This window comes from Anas platyrhynchos, chromosome 1 (assembly GCF_047663525.1).
Source record: "Anas platyrhynchos isolate ZD024472 breed Pekin duck chromosome 1, IASCAAS_PekinDuck_T2T, whole genome shotgun sequence".
NCBI lineage: Eukaryota > Metazoa > Chordata > Aves > Anseriformes > Anatidae > Anas > Anas platyrhynchos.
Window position 1 is genome coordinate 103851974 of NC_092587.1, and position 11324 is coordinate 103863297.

The following is an 11324-nucleotide window of genomic DNA, read 5'->3' on the forward strand; positions in this document are numbered from 1 at the left end:
ACTTTAGCCACAGATAAACATCATATTTGAGCCTGTCCTTACTCCTTAACATGTCTTGATGTCACTAGCAGTATTTCATAATTTACCACCATGTAGCACCAACTGTCTAGTCAGAAAGTGCTGACAGTGAAGGAGTGAAAGTAGTCTTAAAGCCAACCTTATGCATCTCTATAAATGGGTCACAGGCATCAGGGTCACATTTGTGCTTTTCCTCCAGCTGTTTTTGTGACTATTCCCATTCTTTTATTAGCACCAGGTTCTTTCATTTGCCGAGACCATACATAACCAGCTTATGCATTTAAGTTTTCCTTCTGTGCTACCTACAAAAACTTCGAAAGAAGAAAAGAGCAAATCCCAGATACTAAAGAATCACAACTTATATTTGCCAAAGTACTTCATCTCATATATAAAGCTAATTCTGTAGCTGGTTTTACATCAGCTTCAAGTCTGCATGATATTCTTCGTTAAGGCCTCTGAACAGCGGATATTTATATCCTAGGCAGCTTCCAGTGCACCACTTAAACCTCATTGTTATGCTTGAAAGTCCCAACAGCTTGTTCAGAAGGACTATCTATGGGAGTAATCTTCCCTTCAACAAACCAAGTGAAAAATATTTACTTGTCATTTCTGTTTACCAGGTTTAGGACTTACAGGAAATGCTACTACATTTAAATGCCCTCTCCACGGTGAGGGGAAGGGACTCTCATAGTAAGGTTTCTGTTGCATTTTTTTGGCTGTGCAAGGCTCAGTTTCTTACTATTTTCTGAACGGCCTTGCCACAGAAACCAATACAATTACACAAGTAGAATAACAATCCTGGACGTAGCTTTAAGTGAGGGGGTGAGAGAGATCTTCTGTTCCCCTGCAGATATATGTCGCCTTTTTAGCTCTTGAGGCAGATATCTTTGGAGAAACTACAAACTTGTATCACAATTTGTCCTGTATAGGGAGTTGTCATTTCATGGAACCTTTTTCATGCTCTTTGTATTGAATCTTTAAGTGGCTATGTATTATGGTATTTTGTCACTTACTTAATCTTTAACGTGCAACTGAAAGTTGGCTGCTAAATGAATGCGAGAAAAACACCTTTCTCCCTTAGAGCATTTTTCTTGTAAAGTGTATCAGTAGTCACTTTGTATAAAATGGTGATGCAGGAAATAAATGTTGTGCTCCAATGTAAACATCTCCATGGTCTGAAGTACTCAACAAGACACTTTGGATTTTTGTCACTTCCAAATAAATGTATTCAGGCTTTTTCTCTTTCTTACACTGAAATTTAAAATTAATTTTAGCGCATAAAAATGCTTTCTAACCCTTTCTGAGTAAATAACTGAGTCTAATATAGGGAAGAAAAGTGGCTATTAGCCTCTTAGTTGTTTTTTTTTTTTTTTTTGGGGGGGGGGAGGGGAGGCGAGGAACGGATGACACAATTCCCATAATTCTGACTGTGGTTCTCCAAAAATGCCTTGTGTTCTTTTCAATTCAAATGGCAATACATTCTGTTTGAAGAAAAAAAAAATCTCATCTAGAAATATTTTAGGAATTTAAGAATCTTATTTTCATTGTGGGAGGGGGGTTCAGACTGACTTTTCCCACATGCCAGCTTACTAGAATTCCTGATCACTTAATGTAAATGTTCAGCACTTAAGTGTGTAAAATTGTATTTCATGTTTGTGGATGAAATTCTATATACCCTTTCTTATATGCAGAGATGGCATCAAGACTATAGAAATTTCAGGGAAACAACCATGTTTCTCATGGTAGGATTGGAGTTTTTCCAAAAAAAGAGGTAAGTGGTAGTATAGAACTCAAATGTGGTAGAACAATCTGAAGGCAAAATGTAACATTGATAAAGTAAAACAATTATTAAGAGTTGTTTAATATATTCTTCATTTTATTTACAATTTACTCAGTTCATTAATTTCTTCAGTCTCACGTTTTCCTCAGTTTCACTCAACTTCTACTTTTAATCTCCATTTCTTTGCACTTTATCAAACAATGGACTCTTTTCAGTGTCCCCACATGCACTTGTACTCCTCATTCTTTCCTACTCTGAGTGCTGTGGGTATCCCTCAAACATAAAAATCTTTATTCTCTGGCATCACATGTGCACGTATATCTATCTGCTTTTATCAGTAATCACTGCTAGCCAAATCCCTATATTATCTTGTCTTTTTATTGGGATTCCCAGAGAAGCAAAATTTTGCCTCGTGTATTTGTCTGAGCCAAAATTCCACTCATGATGGGCTTTAAAGATCAGGCAAAAAAAAAAAAAAAAAAAGAAGAACCTGTTTGAGGAAAATTATCACACGTTATTATCATAGTTATAGCTGATTCTTCTTAGCTCTGTGTGTCAATGTTAATTCATTCCCTTCTCCTTTCTTACCAACCCAGAAACTATATCAAACTGGTGACATTAATGTATTTAATGCGTTACAGCAAAAACTTACACTGTGATCAACTACATGTAGCAAGGGTGGAAATAACAGTATAAATGCCTCAAAGCATTTTACAGGAGAGAGTTTTTGAATAAGCATTGTTCAAAACTACCTCTTCTTCCCATCCCCAATCAAGGGGGGGGGGGGGGGAGGCACTAGCAGAAAAATATTCAGTAGCTGACATCTGTTGTGTGAAAATTGAACTATCATGTGATAAAAATGTTTAATAGTGAAAAAAATTTGTTGCCAATCGCTGATACTCATAACACAATATGTAGGGGAACCAAATTTAGTTTGTTGACTCTATGTTGTGCAGGAAATTGCTTCGTATTTCTCTTTCTTGTCCTGTATGCTCCCAATGAAAAAAAGGTCCAAACAAAAAAGATAATTAAATACTTCTTATCTCTCTTGCAAGCTATGTTTTTATGTAGTGGCTAACAAAATGAGCTCATAACCTTGTTTTTGCACCATGTAATAAATAGTACATTCACTAATACTCTAAATTAGCATATACTACTTCATTAGTATTGAACAGCTTGTATACAAAGTTTGGTCAGAAGATTGCGTGATTTATTTAAACAAATAATCAGTCTGATATTGCTGGATGCCTTAAAGGGGCAAAAATATCACAGCTATCAGTGTGATACATAGGAATCCTCCTTGATTCCCTTGGAAATTGTGCATGCTCTGAGCTTAAAGTTCCTCAAGTACCTTGGCATCGGGACTCCAGGATGGCAGCTTTAATTGGAAAATTGCAGTGTTTTCACTAATCTGCTTCTTACTGTAATATATTCTGATTGGGATCAGGGAGAGAAACACAGGTTTCTCTTTATTCTGAACAGTATTTTTGGTATGGCTACCTAGTTGATTGGCAAAATTAGGATGAGGTATTTTTTACCAAACATCTTCATAATTTAGAAAACAAGCATTTAATGACTAGTCTTAGATTCTTGTGTTGGTAAGAAATTAAAATACAATGTTATCAGACTCATCTAATATCCATTAAGTATAGTGTTCATTCCTTTTGGCAATAAATGCCATTTCATAAATGCTTCAAGTGGTATTTAATACAACGACACAAAGATTAGAGTTGAGCATGCTTAGAGAGTGGGTGAGAATCTGCGTATCCACTGGCTGACTTTAAAGGCATCTATTGCAATTACACTCCTGTGTTTTCCAAATGGCTGAGGTATTTTTTGAAGTTCACATCCTGTACGCTCTAGAGATCAATGCTAATGATCTATGTGGTCATTAGCATTATGGTCATTAGGTCAATGCTAATTTTCAATATTCTGAAAACAAGACTAAATTGATGGACTCTTCCAATCTCCTTTCAATATTTCCTTAACTCTTAAATCATAAAAATGTAACTTTAAAAATATTTATGAAAAAATAGACTTCCATAATTGAAACATGACTGTCATTAACAGGACTGTCTTGAGGCTTTTTTTCAGAAACCTGCTTCCCTCAGTTGACCAACTTTTCTTGTTTTAAATAACACTAATTAATAGCTTGCAGCACTCAGTCTCTAGATGGAGCCAAAAATTGGCCTTTACCCAGTTAGTCTGATTTTCTTACCAGTGCTTTGTGGAGCAAACACAAAATGCAGTTGTAATGCCTTCTACTCCCTTCATGCTGGTAGCTTACATTTAGAGGTCTTGGTGAGCATGGAAGGCTGCACTTGAAGGTTAAGGAAACAACAGGCACTTACTACTTCTGAAAATCACCTGGAGCTTGGTTTTAGCTGAGTACCGAGAAGTCATGCCTACTTTCAGAGTTCAGTCATGATCCCTTACGGTGGTTGACAAGGCCTTCTTTTCACAGCAGATGAAGATCTAAAGGGTCTTTAAGGTGTACTTTCTCTGATTGTACTGCAGAGTAGGAATCTGCTATGGATGAGATGAATGTAGTCAGCTAATGAACCTTGGCAGGAGTTTTACTCGCAGTTTATTCTTGTGGCAGTGACTGAAAAGTGAACAAACTGTAGACCTCAGCAGTTGGATTTTAAGTTTCTGGAAGCACAGTATGTTTTTTCAGCTTTGGCAGCAGTTCTTTTTTGAAAGCAGCATTAACATTTAGTTTAACCATACCTGTGCTTCCTGCACCTTTTCCAAAGTCTATACCCAGTGAGCTCCATAACTCTGTGAGCAGCTTTACTAGTCTTAAATTCAGAGAGATTAAGTTCGGGCTTCATAGACTAGAGCTTATATGTGCTTTATATGTGAAAAGGTAGCATCCGTTTGCTTAACTTAAATCATAGTAATATTCCTCAGATGCTCAAGACACAGAAGGCCTCTGAGCTTGGCTTTACAGTAATGATGATTTAAAATGACTTAACGTTGCTGTTAGATAGCACTGTTGCTGGTTCGGGGAACAATCATGCAACTAGAGGACAAAGCAGGAACAGACGGATTAGGAAATAAGGCCGCTGCCAGGAGCAAGTTTCTAATTTGGATCAACTGAGTTGTTGATGCTGTTAATTCAACCTGTGGTTTCACAAGTAACTGAACCAAGAATGGAAAGGGAGAAAAGATCCCACTCCTCTGGCTTTGTATCTTGCAATCCCAGTTCCTTGCGGTAGTATTGTGCAATATGTCCCTGTCCTCCTACATTAACTTTTCTGGTGTCCAGTCACTTGTGTTGGAGGTTACTGCTCTGTAGAGTTTTCATGGACAGGAGAAATGGACTTGAGAAGAGGGCAGTAGGACTTGTTACTTTAATGAAAAATTTTGTATTTTGAGGACAAGAAAGTAGAGACTAGTGACTGTATATATGCAACATATTACTCAAGTAGGAAATATTTAGGATTGCAAGAAACTGTGATGGAATGGCCTTTTCATGGTGGAAAAAATAACTTCACAGTAGATTCTGAAATTCTGGTGTTCGGGTTCATCTTGTTTTTCCAAGCAGAGATATTTGAAGGTAAAGCTTTCAGTAGCCATTGCTATTGCAAGTAACCTTTTCCCTTCTTTTTATGTTGTCTTGTTGGGAGGCCTTATGTAAGTCTTGAGTTTGACTACTTTAGAAAATTCTGACTTGTATTTTTCATGTATCCTATATGCTTTGTGTTCTCACATATAATTTTTAACCACTTCTACTAGTTTGTTGTTTTGGTAGTTTAAGCCCTAACCTTGACCTTCCATTTTTCACTAGGAGTGCATAACGTACTATTCCTCTAACACTCTATTAGAAAACTTCTCTATGTTACTCTAGTTGTTTGAACAAAGTAAGATTTCTAATTGCTTGTTTTTAGGATAGTTGCCTGAACTTTTTTCAGTGTCTGTCTATCATAACTGGCTTTCTGCAAATCAGAGAATTAATGCTTTAAGGTGTTTGCTGAAAATGGTATGCAGCAGTGTGAAGGGAGATTATTAATTGGAGCATCATGAGATCTCTGATTATTAATTATTAGGTTCTTAGATCCTCTGTTACTCATTCTTTACCAATTAAGAATGTATTTATTTTCTGCATTTAGAGTAAAGGCAGAAGTGCCAACAGAGTGCTGATATTTCTGATTTTGAAATGCTGTTGTGGCTTCTTCCATCACTTTAGTTTTCGGTAGTCCAGAAAAAATTAACGTTAGTGAGACTAAAAGTTCACAGTTTATTTCTAGAAATAATTTGACGGCTTTAATTCTTATTTGCTAAGGCATAAAATACTATCAAGATAATAGCAGCAGCAGATCAAATCTGATGTGACATAAATGCATGCAGGAAAAAAAAGTTTTCTTGTATACCCAAGGCTAATCCAAAGCCATTTATGAAGTGAGTGAAACAATACAGATTTATTTCAGTGAGCTTTGGATCACACTTCATGTACAAGTGTTCTAACCTGATAATAAAATACATTGTTCTAATGTGCAAAAAGAAGAAAATGTCTATTAAAAAAACAACATAATGAAAAGATGGGTGGGGAGGTGAGGTTTTACATTCAAATGAGTAAGTTACCTATCCTTGAAGAGCACAGTAGTTAACTTGAAACAGGTGGTATCTGGATTTGCATCTAATTATTTTGTTTCTTTACTTTGCTTTAGCTATATGGAAGCCTTGCTCTACCTTATCTATGCTTACCAGAATAACAAAGAACTCTTGTCCAAAGGCCCATACAGAGGGCATGATGAAGAGCTGATATCTCACTACAGACGAGAATGTTTGCTAGTAAGTGAAGGATGAAGTATGTCTCAAAAGTTGGATTTGCTGCATAGCTTTAACAAAATGAGCTAGTAGACAGTGTTGCCATAATTTAAAAACAAAACAAAACCACCTTTCATTAACAAATTAATACTTCGAACTTGTGTAGGAAAAAAAATGAAAGGAAGAAATGTATGTAGTAAGCATTAAAAATGTATTACTTTTTTTTTTTTTTTTGTATAATCAGTTTCTTTATCATTGTAAAAAGTGTGCTTGCTGCCATTGTGTCTGGTCTAAGTAGGAACAGCAGTTGACACTGTTGGTGGGTGAACTTGCAACATCACCACAGTTGGACAAGGACACAAATATTAGAAAAAAGTTTCCATCAGGAAGTGAGTTTTTTTTCCTTGATTGTGACACTTTTTTTTTAGCAATGGTGAAAAGAGGCAAGAGCAGGTGATAGGACCTCAGTCTTTAAAAAGAGCAGCTGCAAAGGTTCTGTTGGCAGGTATCAATCAAAGTGGCCTGAGGAATAGCAAAAAATCAAATGGTTTAATAGAGTATATTTATTGTTGCTGTGAATGTTAAAGCTCAACTGTTGTTATTGCAAATTTGCCCTAAGAAAATCAAAAACTGCTGCATGGTAAAATGTGAAATGCTGTATACTTAAAGGCTTTCCTTTTTTGTGGTGGTACGTGAAGAAACTAAATGAACATGCTGCAGCACTGTTTGAATCAGGAGATGATCAGGAAGTAAATAATGGCCTGATCATTATGAATGAGCTTATTGTCCCATGTTTGCCATTACTACTGGTGGATGAGATGGAAGAAAAAGATATTGTTGCCGTGGAAGATATGAGAAACCGTTGGTGTTCATATCTTGGACAAGAAATGGAACGTAAGTAATTTATTTATTAAGGTAAAAGGCTCTTAAGTGCTCCTGATTTATTTATTTTTTAGAATGTGTTGGTTTTGATGTCTTGAACTGACCCTACATATTTTGTGTCTTAGTAAAATATTTTGAAATACCCTCACTCTTGAATAATCCTGCACACTTTTAAATGAAGAGAAGTTTTTCCATATGTAATAATGGGGTACTGCAATATTTTCCATATATAGGAATGTCCTTAAAGGAAAGATGTCCTGCTTTATTTTATTTATTTTTTTCAAAGTGGAAAAACATTTATGCTGATAGACCATTTGAAGGGGCATTTATGTTAAGGTCTTGCTAGGAACCAGTATGTCCTAGTAATTGCTGGAGCACCTGAAGAAAGTGAATTATTCCAAGTAACACCTCCTGTTCCCACCCAGGGATGGGGGAGTTAGTTTGGGGCAGAAAGAGGAAAATTCCACCTGCAGATATAAAAGTTCATGGTTGTTTTTCGTATTTTTATTTGCAGCTAACTTGCAAGAAAAGCTGACAGATTTCCTGCCAAAACTGCTAGATTGTTCTACAGAGATTAAAGGTTTCAATGACCCGCCAAAGTTACCCTCCTACTCCACACATGAACTGTGTGAAAGATATGCCCGAATCATGATGTCACTCAGTCGAACTCCAGCTGATGGAAGATAAATTCTGCAGCCTTCCTGAGCACATTGTATAAACTTTTTTAGTTCTTAAACCTTGCCTTCCTGTCACAGGGTTTGCTTGTTGCTGCTATAGTTTTTAACTTTTTTATTTTAATAACTGCAAAAGAGAAATGACTGTACAAACTTTAGCAAGACTGCAAACAATTAAAGCTGAGAATCGCATGGCGCTCAGTCGTTTCAACCAGAATTGATGCAACATGCAAGTCTGATCATTATGGCAAAACTGCTTTTTTGCCACTTATCTGTTACAGTATTACTTTGCTTTTATCTTAAGATCCTTTACTTTATCAACAGCTGTCTGGATCATTTTGTGACTGCAACTACTTTAAGTGTCCAGTGCTGTGTAAATACATGGTACTCGGTAGCTTGTAAATGAAATGAAAGAATAAAGTTTTATTTATGGCTACTTCTGTGTTTGTAAGCAAATACCTTGTGTATTAGTGTAAATACGGGTATTTTTAGAAGAGAGACAGTATGAGAGACAGTATATTGGTGGGTAACTCAATTTTGTAGACAAGGTTCTTCAAGATTTATGGCCAGTTTAGTTGCAGGTAGTCAAAGATTACTGTATGTGAATATATTGAATACCTGTCACGGTATTATACACTGTTTTTTTTTGTATATTCTTTTCTGATCTGTGTGATACTGCACCTGAACACTTTGGCTTGTGTGTGGCCATGCCACATCTGTACTGATGGCAAGGACTGGCTTCTGAAGCAAAACAAAAAATGGCACCTTCCTTTTCTTCTTAGAGAAAAAAATGAAAAAAAAAACAAAACTATTTTCAGTAGAACTATGACAACTACTGTGCAAAATTTTTAGAAATTCATTTGAATAGAGAAAATACAGGTTTTGAAAAAACGGACTTTGTGAATCTTAGGGGTTAATTAAGGGGTTGGTTATTTTTAATTGGTATTTTAGTTATGTAAGTGACCAGAAATAAAACCTTTCATTAATTCCTTACTTGAAATGGGTTGCTGTTGTTGCAACAAAGTATCTCTGAAACCTTATGTGTGTCCTAGTTAAATTTCTGTCAGAAGTGAAAGAAAGAATCTACAGGGCTTGTTTTGTAGAACTCAAATACTGTCTGGTTTTAATGAAGAAATTTAATTGTTTTGTGGAAAAAGAAATGTAATGTGTCCTTAAGTAATTCTGTTACCTGACACTATTTTGATTCCTATTCTTTATAGAGAACATTTTGTATTAGAATAGTAAAATATGTGAATATTTGTTTGTATGTTTTCTTGGAGCAGCACTCAACTTCTTATTATAGGCTTTCAAGTGGATAATATTTTAATTTCTGCTAACAAAATAACACAGAGGGAAAGATGGATTGAATTCAGACCACCTAGAGGTGTAGTGGGAATAAATGTAGGCATCTCACATGCAGGAAGAGGCTGAGTTCACTTTCAGCATGTGTTAGTCTTGAAATTTGTTCTCTCTTGAGATACACTGGATTGTATATAAAGTAAATAGAATGTGGGCTTCACTTTAAAGTTTTTTTTTTTCAGGGGTAATTTCCTATTTTAGTGCAGTACTACTCAGGAGCCTTTTCTTTTTTAGGTATGAGTATGTCTATGAAATTTGACCTTTCATGGAAAAAGATACACATATTATGAAAAGGATGAAGATGCATTTTAAAGTATTTCACATTTTGCATCTGTTGCATTTCCATCAGAATCTGAATAATATGCTTACTTAGCATTATATGTTTTTAAACAAGGTTTGGAACAGATTAAATTTGTCCTTTGCCTTTTTAAGCAATGGTAAAAAACAAAAGTGAAAGAGGACTTTTATTTCTTTATTGCTAACAGGTTTTGAATTTGAATGTTTGTGAAAAATTTTAAGGAAAGCTCCTCTCTAACCCTCCAGGAACTTGTTAACCTCAGCATCTGTTTAATCTCCCATGACAAACACAGGAGAAAAGGCACTCCTTCTAAGGTAAAAAAAAGGTAGAAAATATTTCACTTGGGAAGAATATCTAAGGTATTTAAATTATAAAGATGTAAACAAGGACAAGATGATTATTATTATTATTTAGTTTCAGCTTTTTCAGTTTCTTAGCAAGCAAAAATAATTAATTGTAGGTCATAATACACAAGATAAATATGTATTAATTTTCTAATGACCAGTTTTGAGTAGAATTGAGAAGATCTGTCCAGTAGAGAAGAAGTAAATATATATGTATTTTACTATTTTAATATCTCTTAAGTGTTCTGTATGAATCTAAACATTCAGCTAAGGTACTATATTGTATTAAAAGTACTTATTAAGGTACTATATTGTATTAAAAGGTTGCTTCTTTCACTAAAATAAGAGAGCTTGGATTCACAACGCCTAGCACAACTGTTAAAGGTACCAGGAACTAAATGCAAGGGTATTTTTTTTTCCAGATTTTGCTTCATAAAGTGGAGGACCCTGAAGACACTGCAGTCTTTGTTATGTACCTTTTTGTTTTTCCTCACTCATGTGACTTCTTTTTAGGTGACCTGTAATATTGCTGCACTTCCATTTTTGGTAATTGGAAATCTCATTGTTTATAGTTAAAGCTGTGATTGCAGATGTTAGCTCCAGCCTAGAAGACCATGAGCAACAGGAGAATTAACGTGAACAAAGAGGACTGATGGAGTGAATATGTATTTGTTAGAAATGAACATCTTGAAATCACTCCAGACACAAGGGTATAGACTAGTAGACAGAGTCACCACAGCTTTGAGGACAGATGTACTCCAACTGCAGTGAATGACTGATACAATGAACAGATTTGCTCTAGAAAGTGTGAGGTATGAGCACAGTCAAAAGCATATGTTTCACATTCAAACATTTAGAAAACAAAACAAAACAAAAAACAACTGATAATGTCTGTATTACACCTAAATATCTTTCAGATTATTTTAGGCTACTCTGACATGCATGTGAAAACTGCTGCTCCAGAAAAGTACCTGATGTGAACAGTAGCACACAGGAAAGTCTGATATTGTCCAAAGAGTAAAAAAAAAAAAAAAATAATTGTAAAGACAGATGATGGTGGTTGTTCATATTCTTCCTTTTGTTTCTTTTCCCTCAAAATACAGTGAATCCAAATGTTTGTGGGGGGCCTTATATAAACAAAAGTTAAGAATGTTATTGAAAGAGTGTACCACTATATTATATACTGTACCAAGTAT

General features: G+C 35.3%; 1 protein-coding gene across 5 annotated transcripts in view; it reads left to right on the forward strand.

Annotated features, from left to right (window-relative positions):
* The window catches only part of USP25 (ubiquitin specific peptidase 25), a 93325-nt gene extending 84762 nt beyond the window's left edge, over positions 1-8563 (forward strand). For all 5 annotated transcript variants that reach the window (XM_027449278.3, XM_038186236.2, XM_038186223.2 and 2 more), the window contains 4 exons: positions 1710-1789; positions 6472-6595; positions 7270-7465; positions 7968-8563. In XM_027449278.3, the coding sequence (XP_027305079.1) occupies positions 1710-1789; positions 6472-6595; positions 7270-7465; positions 7968-8140 (573 nt within the window). In that variant the 3' untranslated portion in view covers positions 8141-8563. The remainder of the gene's footprint in view (positions 1-1709; positions 1790-6471; positions 6596-7269; positions 7466-7967) is intronic.
* Positions 8564-11324: the final 2761 nt, after the last annotated feature.